The sequence below is a fragment of the Belonocnema kinseyi genome, chromosome 7 (assembly GCF_010883055.1).
Source record: "Belonocnema kinseyi isolate 2016_QV_RU_SX_M_011 chromosome 7, B_treatae_v1, whole genome shotgun sequence".
Taxonomy (NCBI): domain Eukaryota; kingdom Metazoa; phylum Arthropoda; class Insecta; order Hymenoptera; family Cynipidae; genus Belonocnema; species Belonocnema kinseyi.
In genome coordinates, this window is record NC_046663.1 from 37,247,204 (window position 1) to 37,265,423 (window position 18,220).

At 25.7% G+C, this 18,220-nt stretch overlaps 1 protein-coding gene across 5 annotated transcripts in view; it reads left to right on the forward strand.

Moving 5' to 3' along the window:
- LOC117175914 (growth factor receptor-bound protein 14-like) overlaps positions 1 to 18,220 on the forward strand; it is a 1,501,030-nt gene that overhangs the window by 579,717 nt on the left and 903,093 nt on the right. For all 5 annotated transcript variants that reach the window (XM_033365756.1, XM_033365759.1, XM_033365761.1 and 2 more), the window contains one exon: positions 13,723 to 13,854. In XM_033365756.1, coding sequence (XP_033221647.1) covers positions 13,723 to 13,854 — 132 coding nt within the window. The remainder of the gene's footprint in view (positions 1 to 13,722; positions 13,855 to 18,220) is intronic.

Genomic DNA, 18,220 nt, shown 5'->3' on the forward strand with positions numbered 1-18,220 from the left:
CTCCGCACTTTCTGCCTTTTCTGCATCCACTCACCCTTATTTCCTCCACCAAAGCCAAAAATACACCACTTGACAAAAAGAATTCTTTCGCGATCGGTACCGCAAACGGAAGCCGACATCAAATTAAATTAAAATATACAATAAACATAATTTAAAAGCCTCATACAAATTTTAACTTGAGTTTGTTTATTTTTAATACTTTGATACATTTTGTTGACATTAAATATTTCTGTCTGTAAATTCATCGAAATATTGCGATATTTGTTTATAAAAATGCATTCTATTATGCGTCTTTATATGTATTTTTTTCTCTAGCAAGAATTTCATTATTGTTAAAATCAAAATGAAAATAATGGTTTAAGTTCCAACAATGTTATAAAAGCTTTTAATTTCTTTTATGTTCCGAAACTCTAGATTTTAATCTTCTACATGTTTTATCAATATGAACTTTTCACAACAATTACATTTTTTAATGAGATATACAATTGCAGACGAATTTTCGGTAATATCAATATCTTTTTGATTAAGAAACAAATTTTTTAAGAGACCTTTGATTACTAAAATAAACATTTATATTGAAATTTTTAACGATCTTCGCAACCTTTCATTTAACATACGGTAACGTAACTATTAAATCCGATTTTTCGTATGAGTCAGTAAGTTATTTTTCTTACTGGGACCATTTTAGATTTTATTCATTCGTTCTCGAATAGTACTATTTATCAAAGGAAGCTGATAATTATTTTGAATTAAAGTGATTGTAATTTGATCCAAATTTGCTTCCCCGAAGCTAATATCACTCAATTTTATGCATCTATTGATGAAACCTTTTATTATGTCGAGCTTTTGACAATATAAATGATGGGAATTAAAATTAAGATATCTAATAGATCATAAAGCTTTTTTAAACCAATTGGTAATTAACTTACCTTCAGTTGTTTTTATAATATAATGAGAAAACGTATTCTTAGATAGAATATCGCATTTTATTATTCTAAAACTTTATTGTGTTACTTCATATAGAGATGTATTCAAATGCAGAACATAGTTCACTTCCAAGAAATCATTTCTGATACACTTCAAGAATATATTTTCATAATATAAGAATATGAAGGATCGCATCGATAGATTGAGCCTCAACTGAACACTATTTCTCAATGAAAAAAAAAACTATTTTCGAAATTATTATTATATAATCTTCATTTTTTAAATTATTAAAACACGTAATTCTCGCACACTGTTACTTAACAAATATAATCGCACGCTTAATCTCTTTGAAAAATCGCACTCCACGAGGATTCGAACCCTATCTAAACTACCTATAAACTAGTGTCCTAATCGCGCGCTCTACCGACTTCGCTATCGAAGCACTTGGATCTCGGTGACAAAATCACGATTAAGAATTTCAAGGCAGTGTCGTACGAAGTTGTATGGTGAACCTCAACCATCTTCAAAATAAATGTTGTGGAACTCAATGCTTCTTTTAAGCAAACATCTTTCTGATGATACTTGAAAATTTTCGAGAGGCTTTAATATACCATTTTTTATTTATGACAATTTTAGAATTGAATTTTACTTTTTCAAGAAAGGCTCTATACTTTTGTTTTCTTAATATATTGAAAAATGTTATAAAATGTCTAAAAGTAATAAACAATAAACAAAAATTCTCCATAAAATGCGCAGTTTTAAATTTATCCAACTCTTTTATTTTATATAATACTCTCTTACTCAATTTTTAATAAAAAATAAAATTTCTTAGACAATAATATAAAATATGTGAAAAAGCGAAGTAAGTTTCACTTATTTAACAAGGGACTTAACACTTGTTGTTTCTAAATATTTAAAACGCTTAAAAATGACCCAAAGGTAATGAATAATAAAGAAAAGTTGCATGTACAAAAATTCTTTAATAGCATCAATGACAAAAAATGATGTTCTGCTATAAGAAAATTTAGATAAACCACAAAGTTTTTAATTTATCGAATACTTTGATCATACATTGTCTACTAAGATTTGAATATGGAATTGCTTTCCTAAAACAACAATTTTAAATATGCAACAAATAATTGAACTTCACTTATTTTACAAAAGGCTCAATACTTTTTTCTTTAAAAATGCAATCCGCTTAAAAACGATCTAAAGCTTATACAAAATTAATCACTTTTGAGTTGAAAAACGCTTTAATAACCTCAGTAACAAATTAATATTTTCTGATTTTTTAAAATCTCTGTAAAACGCACACTTTTCGATTTATTTATTTCTTTTATAGTACTTTTTAATTTAGTTCTCAATTAAAAATAAGAATTCCAAACAAAAATAATTTAAAATGTGTAAAAAAGAATTGATCGCTAGTTTAAATATTATCCATTTTAAAAAGTGCTCGATATTTTATTTTTATTTCAAGTATAAAATACTTCGAAATCAGAAGAAAAAAGAATTCTGTAAAGAAACGTTTCGTGCAAGAACTTGCAGGTTAAAAGTGATAGGGTCTCACGGTGGTCGTATGAAAAATATTTATTTGCTTCCTCCGTGCATTCTTAATTCTTTTATTTGAAAAAATTCTAATTGTCAATTTTTTAATTATTCTTTCATAAAATGAAATGCATTCTTAATAAACTTTTTAAAAATGTTATTGAATTCTTTTTCCTTAAATATTTTGCTTTATAAACGCATTACATTTTTTAAATATCAAGAAAATGTAATAATTGTATTTTTAAGCAATTTTTAAAGCTTATAACTTTGTTTTATGCTGTCATATATTTATTTTTTATTATTTACAAAAATGTTTCACGGTTAAAAAAATTCGAAAAGATTTAATTTTAAGTAGATTAATACATACAAATAATCAGCAAAAAAATATAGACGCAGCACATTTATAACCTTTTGATAATTTTAGGAATGAAATTACTTTTGAGTCTTGCATAATTATCTCAAAATTAATAACACTTTTTTTAAATCTATTTGAAAATTTTTAATTCTTACAAAAACTTACCGACGCAATAAACTTATAATTTTTTAAATAGTTGTTTGAGTGATTTGATTTGTGTGTCAGCGTAAAGTTTGTAGTTTATCAAAGTTGCAAATTCCTATCTACATTTGCATAAATAAAATTTATTATGTAAATTAATTTAGACAATTATATTAATTTTCATAATATGTGTGCGATGTCCATTGTATCAAGTCTACATTTTTTACATTGAAAAGGCTGATGTGATTCTATTTTGATGACATAGGTGCCTTCGAAGTAAATCTGTCATTCATTTCAAATAAATAATTATTTGAAGGAAAATATAAAACAATATATGAATTTACTTGGAACAAGAATTTTGTGAGAGTTTTAGTTACTTATCATAAGAATATAATATTCTTAATTCAATATTTTATTAAACTTCACGCAAATAAGTATAATGAAACAAATTAACTTAATAGTTTTTGTCTTAGAGTTAATATATTCTTGATTCAAATAGTTGTCCTGATTCTATTATTTTCTTGATTCAAGAAAATTTGTCCCTTGTAAAAAGAAAATACTGGCTTCTCTTATGTAAAATCAGCCAAGTAAATTAGCCTACTTGATTCAATGCAAATTTTTTTTCAGTGTACTGCTAAAAGTTTTTATGAAATCGACCATTTTTTCAGTAGGAACAATAGCTAAAATATCATCCACATACCTTTTATAGAAAATAGGTTTAAAGTTCAATTTTTCCCTAGCTCTTGTTTCCATATCTTCTATAATTAAATTTGAAACTATAGGAGGGAATGGTGAATCCATAGGACAAAAATTTTATTTTTTATAATATTTTCCATTAAAAGAGAAAACGATGTTATTGAAAACAGTTCCAGTGGTGACTAAAAATTCATTTTTCGTTATTTTAGTCAAATCTTTATTTTCTATTAGTTTTTCTTCGATGAATTCTAATGCTAGATCTAATGGAATGTTTTCAAACATTAAAACAGCGACCAATGAATCTAAGGAATGTGTTGAAGGAACTTTAATTCTATTTAAAGTGTCCTTTAAATCCCAGCTATTTTTAAAAAATTATTCTGTGTTAGCTGAAACCGGTTTGAAAACATTAGAAATGTATTTGGCTAAGTTATAAGTAGGAGAACCAATTGTGGAAACAATTAATCTTCATTTCAAATCTCTTTTATGCACTTTTGGTAGAGAATAAGCTTTAGCTACAGCACTATTATTTGTTTTTAATCTATATGCTATTTGTTAATTTATTAATCTTGTTTTCTCCCATCGAATAACTATATCATTACATTTTTCTTCTATTGTTGGAACAAGACTCGTTTTAGTCTTTTTATACAAATTATCACTGTTGAAAATGTTTTCCACAGTCTTATTATAATTATCTCTTTTTGCTGCTACCGTTGTGCTGCCTTTATCCGCATTAAAAAAAAATCTTGATTAGCCTTTTAAAAATTTTCACAAGGTCAAAAGATTTTTCAAGGTTCTTGAAGTTATTATTTCGATTATGGTTTGAGATTGATTAACTGTTTTTCTGATGCTAATTTTCTGATCGTCATGATCTACATATTTTAAACAATTTTCTATACTAGCGACCATGTTATTAATAGGTCACTTATTGACATTGAATGGAATATCAAATTTGTTGCCATGTGCTAAGGTTTCAGAAACCTCATTCGGGATTTCGACATTTGAGCTATTTTTGAAACATTTTTTAAATTTAAATTCTCTACATTGATTTTTCTGCTCTAACAACCTCTTTTGCAGTAAATTGAACTTGTTGACAAATTCCTGTCTCTTTTTATACTTAAGATTATTTAAACTTATTTCTTGTCAATCAAAAAACTTATTAATCGATTCATCATTTATGAATCTGTCTATTCTATGTTGTAAATAATTCGAAAAATCGCCCAGTTTATTAATCTCTTTTACTGCGTTTTCGATTTTAATTTTGCAGCACTTTGTTTGGAAATTGACTTTAGTTTTATGAAACTTTAAAATTAAATTATGATATGCAAAATTTTTGCTAAAATAAATTATTAAATATTTTCTAGTAATACAATTTAAAAAGTGAAAGAAAAATTTATTTCAATTCAGTTATTTTTTTAAAACAAATGCCATTATAAGCCTATCAAATATTATTCAAACCATTCGAAATATGGTATGAACACGCTGTATACTCTAGCTATGCCTGCAAAATACAGAAACAAATTTGTAAACCACCATTGTTTAATTTCAATTAATTGCAAATGGAGACCGTTCAGGAAACATGTTTTCTTAGTTACACCGACAAAAAGAATCGAGGCAAATTCAAAGTTATTCAAATTTAATTAATTAATTTATTAATAATAATGATTAATTTATTATTTGTATTTACTAAATTAATCGATTGATTAATTTAATTTAATTAATTCATACTTACATTAAGGCATTTTTCCCCAATATATTTTTGCACTTTTTAAATTATATTATAAAAAATATTTAACGGTAAAAAAACTTCAAATAATAAAGTTCCACCATGTCATTCTCTATAAGGACATATACAAAAAATTAATTTTTTTAACTTTAAGATTTGGATATCACGAGCAGGCGTGAAAATTATTTTTTACGTTCTCAAGCACACGTCCCCTAATTGCATCAAGACCCTCAATTTATCATGATTTAGTTCAAATTTACCAGGAGTCCTTATACATTTAATCGAATTCTGTTTTATTCTTTTGAATTATTTTTAATTAAAAAGAACATCAGTTACATTATAAATGCATATTAATCGCTTTTAGTTATTATTTAAACTAGGCTGCGCCATCCCCGAGAATAATACATAAAAATTTATAAATTAAAATTGTTGTATCCTATTTATAAAATATTCTACATTCTTACAGTTACAAGATTAAACTTTTGTTCTTTAAATATCAATAGTTAGGAAAAAGGAAAAATTAATCACAAAAAAATCTGAAAACGCGACGAAATATTGATGATGTTATAATTTTTGTATTCCTCTTTCTCTCTTTTTCCCCATGAAATTTTTTGTTTTTTTATATTCAAGAGATACGTTCAACTCTCTTGCATCTTACGCTATGGAAATTTTTGAAGAAAACTTTGGCAATTTCGAGGCGAATCCAGATGGTAAACACCGCCAAACGTGGACTAATGATTGATTCCGAGCGAGCAAACTACCGGAAGTAAACATTTCAAATTCACAGAGGGAGAAAATGATTGTTTTCGAGGTTTGGTGAAACTTAAAGTTCCTAAATGGGGTTTCGTACATGGCTGTACAAACCTCAATTTCGTCTATTTTAGACTTGCAGATATTAAGGGGGTACATAAGTAAATAGTTATTTTCGTTAAAAATTCAAGTTTTTCATGAAAAATTATTCTAATTTTTAGGAAATTCAACATTTTTGTTAAAAAGTCATTTTTTATTTTATTTGCTTGAAAATTTAACTATTTTGTGGGAAAATGAAAATCTTTTTTTTATCGAAAATGAAGTTCTTTCTAATTAAAAATTTAAATATTCAAGCTTAACATTCTTTATTGTAGTTAAAAACTCATTCCTTGATTTTAAATTTGACTATTTTGTTGAATATTCTATTTTATCGTAAAAGATTTCTCTTTTTAATTGAAAATTATTCTATTTCTTTGAAAATTTGTCATTTTAGGTAAATAATTAATCTTCTTGGTTGAAAATTCAACTACCTCATTGATATTCCAAATATTTGTTAAAAATTAATTTTTTAGTTTTTTGGCTGTAGTTGAAAATTCCTCTCTTTGGTTGAAAATTTCATTATTTTGTTGAAAATTCGTTGTTTTTTGGTTGAAAATTTATTTTTTAAAGTTAGATTTAACTATTCCAGTCGAAGATTCTTCAGTTTAGTTAAAAATTAATCTTCTTGCTTAAGAATTAGACTATTTTGATGATTATTCGAAATTTGATTAAATTTCTTTTTTTACAATAAAAATGTAAGTGTTTCATTTTGGTAGATTTTTTTATTGGAAATTTATTCTTTTATGGTTTAAAATTGAAGTACTTAATTGAAAATGGATGTGTTTTGCTAAAAATTCGTCTTTTTAGTTAAAAACTCGTCTTTTTTCGGTAAAAAAATGTCTCTTGGTTGAAAATGCATGATTTTGGTTTTATTCTTTAACTTTGTTTTGTTTTTTGGTAGGCATCCACTTTTGTTATTAAAATTTTAGCTGTTTTACTTTAAAGATAAGCTATTACATTTTTCATGGAAAATTCATCTCTTTGGTCGTAAAATTAACTTTTTTTGTGATAAATCGTTTTTTTATTCAATATTTATTTTTTTAACGGAAAATTGATCTATTTCGGTGGGGGATTCATCTGTTTAGCTCATAAATAATCTCTTCAGTTAAGAGTTTGACTATTTTGTTTGAAAATTGTTTTTTATTATTTTTTTTTGTTTGGAAAAATCATTTGTTTGCAATGTTCAGCTATTTCGTTTATGCTGGAAATTCTTCGTTATTCGTTGAAAATTTAACTATTTTGTTGTTAAGAATTTCAAGTATTGGGTTTGAAATTCACGTATTTGGCTGAAATTCAGTCTTTTTTAATTTAAAATTTACCTACTTCCTTGAAATTTAACAATTTTTTTACAAATTAATTTACTTGTTTGAAAATTAAACAGTTTTTTTAAAAAGTATCTTTTTTGGTTGAAAAATCATTTTATTGTTCAAAATACTTTTTTTTCACCTCCGCTGTTTTTTATTTAAAATTAAAATCTGTTTTGATTTAAGTTCCAACTATAAAATTTTTCGTTCAGAATCTCATTTGGTTACAAATTAATATAGTTTGTAGAAAATTCAATATTTACTTTTTTTTAAGTTTTTTTTTTTATTTCTTCATTTTCTTATTTCATTTGTTTCTTCATCCCTCTGGTTGAAAAGTGAAATTCCTTGTTGAAAAATTGTTGTTCTTTCGTTCAAAATTAATTTTTAATTTTAAATTTGATTATTCCTGTTAGAGACTCATAATTTTAGTTGAAAATTAATTTTGGGTTGAAAATTGGACTATTTTCTTAAAAATCATGTTGCTGTTGTAAAAAAACTATTTTTTTCTGAAGACTTAACGTAAATTTATGTTAAAAATTCATTTTTTGTTCAATATATGTTTTTTTTTGTTGCCTTCCACTTTTTTTATTTGAAATTAAAATCTGTTTCGATTAAAGTAAAAACTATACTATTACATTTATTTTTGAGAATTCATTTCATTTGTTTACAAAATAATTTAGGTTGTATAAAATCCAAAGGCTTAAAAAAACATTTTTTTTTAGGATTCTTTATTTTAGTTGAAGGTTCAGCCCTTTGGTCGAAAACTAAAATTCCTTGTTCAAAAATCATTATTTTTTGGTTAAAAATTAATTTTTTTTAAATTTAAAAATTAATTATTCCTGTTAATAATTTTAGTTTAAAATTAATCTCTGGTAGAAAATTGGACTATTTTGTTAAAAGATCGTTTTTTTTGTTTGAAAATTAATTCTTTTCACCAAATTTAACTATTTCATTTGCGATAGAAAATGTATCGCTTTTAGTTGACAATTTAACTATTTTGTCGTTAAAAATTCAATTAGTTGGTTTAAAATTCATGTATTTTCTTGAAAATTCATTCTGTTGGAAATTATTGTTCTTAGTTAAAAATTCAACTTTTTGGTAAAAATTAATTTGCTTAATTGAAAATTAAACATTCTTAAAAAGAACCCCTTTTGGTTGAGAAGTCCATAAATTTTTTTAAAAAGTTTTTTAAGATTCTTTATTTTAGTTGAAGATGCACCCGTTTGGCTAAAAATTTAAGTTTCGTGTTGACAATTCATTTTTTTTTGGTGCGAAATTAATTTTCTCAACTGAAAATTTAATTATTCCTATTCAAGACCCATAATTTTTGTTGAAAATTAATCACGGGTTGAAAATTCGTGGCAGTATATAGGGGGGGGGGGGTGTATTTCTATATTAATATAGAACTCCCGTGTTTCAATTATTCTAGAATTTCGTGAATTAAAGTTCATTCCGCAGCACTGTTCCGACCCAATTCGCTGATCAGTCCCTCTAGCAATCACCCTATGAGAAGAGCTTCACAAAGTTATTATGTAAAGCTCCACTGATACTCTTTATCATGCATTTCTTGTAAACTATTTATCTTCGCATTTTTCTGTCCTGGCATGAAATGAAAATCGAAAATTTTACCCATGTCCCCTTAAATTCTTTGAGGTCAACGATAGAAAAATTGAATGATCAATGAACTCACGCCAATTTGAAAACAATGGGCTTTATTTTTGGCGTGCATTGTGTCCGCCAGCTGACACAAGCGACCACATCTGCTGCACTCCAAAGGGTTGAAGTGGCGATGTGAAAACTTTCCTGAAACCCTTCTGAAAATTAAGTTAATCTTAATTAAACTAAATTGAGCTAAATTCTCTACATTGACACTTTTAATCTAGATCTTCAAATTTGAAAGTATTCAAACCGGAACACTTTATTGAATTGAAAAGAATCACAAAATTTAGTTTTTAGGTTATGTTTCAAATTCATCTCAAAGAAAGATAGTTATTAGTTAGTTATTAGCTTTAGTTTTATTTCTAAAGAATATAAGTCTGAACTAAACACTTTTTGATACAATTGTAAAATCAAATAATTGCAGAATAATTCACTTCTCTTTTCGCCTTAATGCGAACTAAATTACTAAAAACCAAGAAGAAAATTCATCTCTTTTGGTTAAAAATTAATCTTTCATGGTTGAAGCTTAATTTAAAAATTCAACTAGTTGGTTGGAAATTCAATCATTTTGTTGAAAATTTAATTATTTGATTGGAAATTTAACTGTTTTGTTAAAAAATTAACTATTTGGTTGGAAATTCAACTATTTGGTTAAAAATTTAACTACTTGGTTGAAAATTCAAGTATTTGATTGAAAATTCAAAATTAATCTTAATTTTAGCTTAATTTTTTCTTTAAATTCATCTGTCTTGTTAAAAATCCGTCTTTTTGTTATAGGTAATTCGTCCTTTTGGATTTAAAATTTATTTTTTAATGTAAGTCTCTTTATTTTGTTGATGAAAATTCAACTTTTTGTTTAGCATTCGTCTTTTTGGATAGATAATTCGTCTTCCTTTTGGATTCGGAATTTATCTTTTAATTTAAATCTGTTTTTTTGTTGTTGAAATTTCAACTTTTTTTACCACTCGTTTTTTTTGGATAGATAATTCGTCTTTTTGGATTAAAAATTCATCTTTTGATGAAAATATGTATTTTTTTTAATTCAGCGGTTTAGTTGACCATTCATCTTTTCGGATAGTTAATTCGTCTTTTTGGATAAAAATTCGTCTTTTGATAGAAGTCTTTTTTGGTTTCAAATTGAACTGTTGTGTTAAAAATTCATCTTTTTAGTTAGATAATTTGTGTTTAAGGATTTAAAACTTATCTTTTGGCAGAGGCAATATCTTTTTTGATTGAGTCTTAATTCTTTGTGATTTATAAGTCTTCTGCTATATTTTTGGTTTAGAATGTATGTATTTTGATTAAAATTGTTACTATTTAATTGAAAATTTTATTATTATGTTCAAAATTCAACTATTTGTTTCCAAAAAGCACATTTTTTAGTCACAAGTTTAACTGTTGTGTTATACATTTGTTTTCCTGGTAAATAGATCTTCCTTTATCAATTAAAAATTCATCTTTTGATAGAATTATTTTTTGTTGTTAAAAATTCATCTTTTTATTTAAGTCTTTTTTGTTGGTGAAAATTCAACTATTTTGTTGAATTTTCGTCTTTTTGGATTTTCGTCTTTAATGGTTAAAAATTATTTTTTAATTGAACTTTAATACTTTGTGATTGATAAGTCTACTACTTTATTTTTGCTTTAAAATTCATGTCTTTCGGGTAAAAAGTCTACTATTTGATTGAAAATTTTATTATTTTGGTTAAAAATTCAAATATTGTGTTCAATTCATCATTTTGGATTCAAAATTCATCTTTTGATAGAAGTATTTCTTGTTAAAAATTCAACTGTTTTGTTGAAGATTCGTCTTTTTGCATTGATAATTCATGTTGCAAATATAATTGTTTTGTTGAAAAATCAATTATCTGGTTAAAATTGTATTTTTTGGTTGCATTCAACTGTTTTTTTTTAAATTAAAAATTAAAGTCTTTTTTGATTGAAATTTCAAGGATTACATTTTTCGTGAATTATTCATTGTTTTGGTTTTTGACCATTTATTTTTTTATTGAATATCCAAGTACTTGGTTGAAAGTTGAACTACTTCGTAAAAGATCTATTATTTTGTTTGATGATTCATCTCTTTGGTTGAAAATTTATTTAATTGGTTAAAAAATAAATGCTTAGAAGAAATTTTTAAATTTGGGTTAAAAATTCAATTTTTTTTAGATTTCGCATTCTTGACTGAAAAATCTTCATTAGTTGAACATTGGTATTTACGGTTTAAAATTTTATCTCTGTTAAAAATGAAACTATTTGCTTTAAAATTAATCTTTTGATTAAGAATTTAACTACTTTGTTGAAAATTTACTTTCCTTAATTAAAATTCGCCTGTTTGGTTTTAAAATTCCACAATTTGGTAGATTTTTTTTCTTTTTGGACTGAAAAATCTTTTTTAGTTACAAATTTCTCAATAGGTTTAAAAATTGACCATCTTTGGTTAAAAATTCGTCTTCAATCGGTTAAATTCAATTTTTTAAATTTAAAATAAAGTGTTTTTTGGTTGAAAATTCAACTACCTGTTTAAAAGTTGAACTAATTTTGTTTAAAATTTATTTTTGTAAAAATGATTCATCTTTGGTTGAAAATTCATCTCTTATCGTAGAAATTGAATATATTTTAGTCAATAAAATCAAATTAAATATGCAACTGTTTGGTTAAAGTTTAATCTGCTTTGTTTTCAACTATTTTGTCCCTTTTTAATTAACAATTTAACTGCATTGTTCAAAAATTCAAGTATATGGTTACAGATTAACTGCTTTTTTAAAAACTCATATTTTTTATTTAAAAATTCAAGAAATTAGTTGAATTTTTTTATTTCTCGATAAAAAAATTATTTTTTGTATAATTAAGCTTTTGTGGAAAATTCGTTTTTTTTGGTATCAATATTTGTCGTAAAATGATTTGATGAAACTGATGAAAATTTGATTTCTGTTCGTCCGTCCTAACCTACGCCAATTTTGTTTTTCTCGTACAATTTTAAAAAATGTAGGGTAATCGATTGAAGTCTCAAAAATTTTTTTTGAGACTTCAAAAAAAAATGACTAAATTTTAATTAATTTCTTTAAACTATTGACTCAAATGTTCCTTTTTTTATTTGACTGAAAATTGATCTGTTTGACTATTTAAACTACCATCAACTCAGGTTTAAGAACCTTTGAAAAAGGTACGGATGTGTACTGAAACGTCAGGAAGTTTTGAAAGGAGTTTTTTCTATTAAATAAATATCTGAGTTTCGAAGAACATGTTCTTTTGACTCATATTTATTTTTTCGATTTACGATTGGACCGTAAGACATAAAGAATTTGAAATCTACGATTTGAAATCAATCAAAATTTGTCTTCGTAGATCACAATTTCAATTATTTGGTTAAAATTTCAACTATTTAGCTAAAAATTCAACTATTTTGTTGAAAACTGAAGTATTTGATCGAAAATTTAAATATTTTATATAAAATTTAACTAACTGGTTGTAAATTCTACTATTTTTTTGGAAATTTAACTATATGGTTGAAAGGTTTACCATTTGGTGGAAAGTTCAACTATTTGGTTATAAATCAAACTATTTGGTTGAAAACTCAAGTTAAAAATTAAACTTTTTTGTTGAAAATTTAAATATTTTGTTGGAAATTCAACTGTTGGGTTAAACATTCAACTATTTGGTAGAAAATGCAGGTATTTGATTGAAAATTCCACTATGTTACTAAAAATTCAACTAATTGGTTGAAAATTCAATTATTTAATTAAAAATTAAACTATTTGGTTCAAAAAGCAAGTTTTCGATTAAAATTTTAACTTTTTGGTTTAAAATTCAATTATTTGGTTAAAAATTCAACTATTTGATTGAAATTTAACTATTTGTTTGGAAATTCAACTGTTTTGTTGAAAATTTAACTATTTGGTTGAAAACGCAAATATTTGATTAAGATATCAACTATTCGATTGAAAATTCAACTATTTGGTTGACAAATGAAGTACTTGATAAAAATTTTAACTATTTGTTCGAAAATTAAATTATTTGGTTAAAAATTCAACTGTTTGATTGAAAATTCAACTATTCAGATGAAAATTCAACTATTTGGTTGAAAACTCAACTATTTTATTAAAAATTCAACTAGTTGGTTGAAAATTCAATTATTTTGATGAAAATTCCACTATTTGGTCGAAAACTTAACTATTTGGTTAGAAATTCAATCATTTTGTTGAAAATTTAATTATTTGGTTGGAAATTTAACTGTTTTGTTAAAAATTTAACTACTTGGTTGGAAATTCAACTATTTGGTTAAAAATTGAACTACTTGGTTGAAAATTCAAGTATTTGATTGAAAATTCAACTATTTTATTAAAAATTCCAATTTTTGATTGAAAATTTAACTATTTGGTTGTAAATTCAACTATTTGGTTAAAAATACAACTATTCCAACTATTCCCCTATTTTCGTGAAAAATTACCCTATTTCTTCTTTTTTAAGAGAATTTGCTAACTTCGATTTTGTAACCAATTATATTATTTTTAATTGCTTCAGGCATTCCTCTTGGGAGCAAAATCATTAATGTCGAGATTTTCGTCTCCAAGATCATCCCTCAATGCTAAAAGTCAAAGATCGTTTTCGCCAACTCCTTCTACGTCAGGTTCTTCATCAGGGTATTCTACAGAGGTAAGTGAATTTGTATGGCATCTCTTTCTAAATTTATACACAACTCACTGGATAAAATCTAGTCGTCAAAAGGACATTATTTTTATGACTAATTACGAAAATGTCGAGAAAGGTCCCTAGGCATTATATGTCCGACATTTCCGTGACCTTTTTCCCTCTACTTTTTAACCTCCATAACCTTTCTGCTGAAACAAGCTTTTTGTAAGTTCTTCTTATCAAAAACTGAACTGGCTCATTTTTATAATTTTAAAAATGATTCCTAAACGTTATTTTAAGTTTCATAATTAATGAAAATGTGTGTGGTGAAATTAAAATTTATAGACCCCCAATTTTAGTTTTAACGGATTAAAAATAAATACATTTTTAGGATCAATTATTCATAGCTCTTTAATACAAAAATTGAAGTATTCCTATTCAGAGGATTAACACGAGTAGGATAATAATAGCTGAATAAAATATTTAAATAAAATTTACGTTAATAGCATATTGAATTCAGTTTGAAACACTTGCAATTTTTATATGATTTGAAGAATTTCTACGAAATAGATGAATTTTTAACCCAAAAAGTTAATTTTTTACATAAAACACAAATTTTGAACAAAATAGTTGAACTTTCAACCTAGAAAAATCACTTCTACCATAAAAGGTGTTCTTTTTATTAAAATGGAAGAATTTTAAACAACAGAGTTGAATGTTAAAAAAAGGACGATTTTATTAGTTCATTTTGCAGACTAAAGTAAGATGCGTTTTTTACCAAATGATAAAATATTTTAACAAAAAAGATCAAAAATAAACTAAGAAAAATTATTTTTCATCCTCAGATAATTTTCAATTCGTTGAATTAAAACAAAAGAAGCACAATTTTTTAACAAAATAGTAAAATTCTCAACCAAAAAGATGAATTTTCAATAAACAAGATTCATTTTCTAACATAAAAGACGAATTTTTATAAAAATACATGAATTTCCTACGAAAAATTTGATTTTTCAAATTACGAAAGAAATAATTCCAACCAAAATCAAAAAAGTTAATTTTTAAGATAAAAAATTAATTTTTAACAAAAAAAAATTAATGAAAAAAAAAGTGTAATTATTAACTCAAGAGGTGAATAAAAAAATGAATAAATAATGAAAAAGAATTTTAAACAAGTAGTTGAATTTTTAGTCAAAAAGGAATAATTTCTATCCAAATAGTTAAATTTCAACCCAAAAGCAGAATTTTTCAACAGAAAAAATTCATTAATTTTTAACCCGAAAATTTAATTTTTTAACAAAAAAGTTAATTTTCTACGAAATAGTTAAATTTTCTTCCATATAGTTCCATTGTTGCATTTTCAACCTAGTATTTGAATTTGCAATGAAAAATATGAATTTTTCACAAAAAGCTTAATTTTTAACTAAAAAGATGGATTTCTCCACAGAGAAAATTAATTTTCTACTAAAAAATTTTATTTTTGACAAATTTTTTGAATTTTTAGAAGAAAAAGGTAAATTATCTACAAAAACCAAATTTTGACTCGAAAATATCGTTTTTCTCAACAAAAAATTATTTTTCTACAAAATATTTCAATCGTTGTAAACAAAGTTTCATTCTTAACGAAATATTTGAATTTTTAAACAAAGGTATGAATTTAAAAAAAAACAGTTGAATTTTCGACCAAGAAAGAAGTCTCCACGAAATAGTTGAATTTTAAACGAACAAAGATGAATTTTTAACAATAATGTCATTTTTAATCGAGAGAGACAAATTTTTAACCAGCTGGTTGTAGCTTTAACTGAAAGAGATACGTTTTAAACCAAAAACGGAATAGTAACATTTGCACTTTAAAAAGTTAATTAAAAAAAAAAAGAATTTTCTATGAGTTAAATTCAACACAAAATACCAAATATTAACAAAATAGTTGAATGCACTGCCAAAAAGATAAATTATTAAGAAAGAAGATGAATTTTCAACCAGACAGTCGCATTTTTGACCAAAAAAGGTGAAATTTTTACAAAAAGCGATGAATTTTCAGACAAAAAGACGTATTTTCCACACACACAAAAATTGAATTTTCATCTCGACAATAAGAATTTTTACTAAGAAAATTAATTCTTAAGCAGATAGTTCAATTTCCGAAAAATAGAAATTTTCTACAAATAATGGAAGTTACATTATAAAATTAAACTATTTGGTTGAAAATTAAAATATTTGGTTAAAAGTTAAATTATTTTCAGGAAGACGTATTTATTTCGTATGAAATAACCTTTTTTGTTAAAAAATCATATTTCCATGTTAAAAATTCAACTATTTGGTAGATAATTCGTCCTTTTGTCTACAAAATTCAACAGTTCTTTTAAAAATTGATTAATTTTGCCGCACTGTTGCCTTCTTTGGTAGAACATCAATTTTTTAGGATGAAAATTTAACTATTTGTTCAAAATTTCATCTTTAAAAAAAATGTTGAAAAATTAATACTTCTATTCAACATTCGTTTTTTTATAATGGAAAAATTCCATTTTTTGTTGGAAATTTATACTTTATAAGTTAAAAATCACCTGTTTGGTTGAAACTTCATTAATTTTGTTCAAAATTCGCCTTTTTGTTTTGAAAATTAATCTTGTTTTTTAAGAATTAATATTTTCGGTTAAAATTCTTCTCTTTCGGTTGAATTAAACTTGTTCAAAATTTGTTAGTTTTTTTTTCATTAAAAATTAATTTTTTTAAACTGAATATTTGTCGAATCCAATTTTTGGTTGATAATATATCTTTAAAAGTTTCAAAATAAAATTTTAGAAGCTTTTTAAGCAGTTTAGGAAAATTCAAAAGAATTAGGAAAATTAAAATCATTTTTTATTCTGAAAAATTAGTTTTAAGAGGATATTTAAAAAGATTTTAGAGGATTCTCAAATTGAAAACAAACTGGAAATTTCAAAAAGAAAATTTTTAATTTTGTAGGATTTATTAAAAGTTTTAGGCGAAATTTCAATCATGAAAGAGATATTTGAAAGTTTTGAACAAATTCTTTTTACCACTCTTCTTTTTGGATAGATAATTTGTCTAATGATAATACAAAATATTTCGAAAGATTCCTGGTCAAATTAAAATTAATTTTTTATTTCAAAATTTTTTAAGAGAATATTTAATAATATTAAAAAAAAATTTAATGTAAAAGTAACTATTAAAAAATATTTTTTTGTTCATACTTAAAGCGTTTGACTCAGTGAATAGAAAAGTACTATGGCAGGCAATGAAAGAGAGGGGTGTAGAGGACAAGTTAGTGGAGAGGATAAAGGAAATTTTTACTGAAACCAGGATTAGGGTGAAAATAGGAAAGAAAAAAGGGCAGGTTTTCAGGACAAGCCGAGGTCTAAGGCAAGGGTGCCCTTTGAGTCCGTTACTATTTAGTATCCTATTGGCAGATTTGGAGGAGAAGCTAAAGGAGAAAGGGAAAGGAGGAACGGGTTTGGGTAATAGCAAACTATACTCTCTAGCTGCTAGCATACGCGGACGATGTAGTTCTATTAGCAGATGATGACAAGGGGATGAACCTAATGATGAGAATCTTCGAAGAGCATGTGGGAACAAAAGAGCTGACGGTGAACGTAGATAAGACAAAGGTGATGTGTTTCAGAAATAGAAAGTGCAAAATAAATTACGTTTGGAAGATGAACGGACAAAAATAGGAAATTGTGGAGGAGTTCTGTTACCTAGGTTTTTAGTTTGAGGCAGAAGGGGGAAACAAGCTGCAGATGAGGAAAAGAATTGAATGTGCGAGTAAAGTAATGGGCCAAGTATGGGGTATAGAAAAGGGAAGGTAGAAGAACGATTGAAGAATGAGGGTGTGGTTGTTTGATGCGTTGGTGTGGGCGATATTGTGTTATGGTGTGGAGATCTGGCGATGAAAGGAACATAGGAAAGTAGAGAGCATGTATGAGCGATTCTTGAGGTGGGTAATGGGGTTCGCTGGAGTTGCCCAGGATATATGTTAAAAGAAGAGTTAGGAAGAGAAAATATGGTTACTAGACAAATTAAGAGAGCATGGAGGTTTGAAGAGAAGCTAAAAAGGGGAGAGGGAAGTAAAATTGCACAAGCATGTCTCGGCGAAATTCGGAACAATGAAGCGAGATGTAATGTGGGAAATTCAAAATGGGAGGAAGAACGGAGAAAAATGAGAAGGGTGTGTAATATTCGAGAAGGGGTTATGGAGTGGCAGGACATAGAGTTAGAGCTATTGGTTAAACAAGGAGAAGAAAGATGGACAAAGATTATAGATTCGAAGTAAAATAGATGGTATATGATGGTCAAAGGGTTAACGGAACCAGAATATCTGCAAAAAATAAAAAAGGAAGAAAAATGGAGTAGGGTTGTACGGTTCAGAATGGGA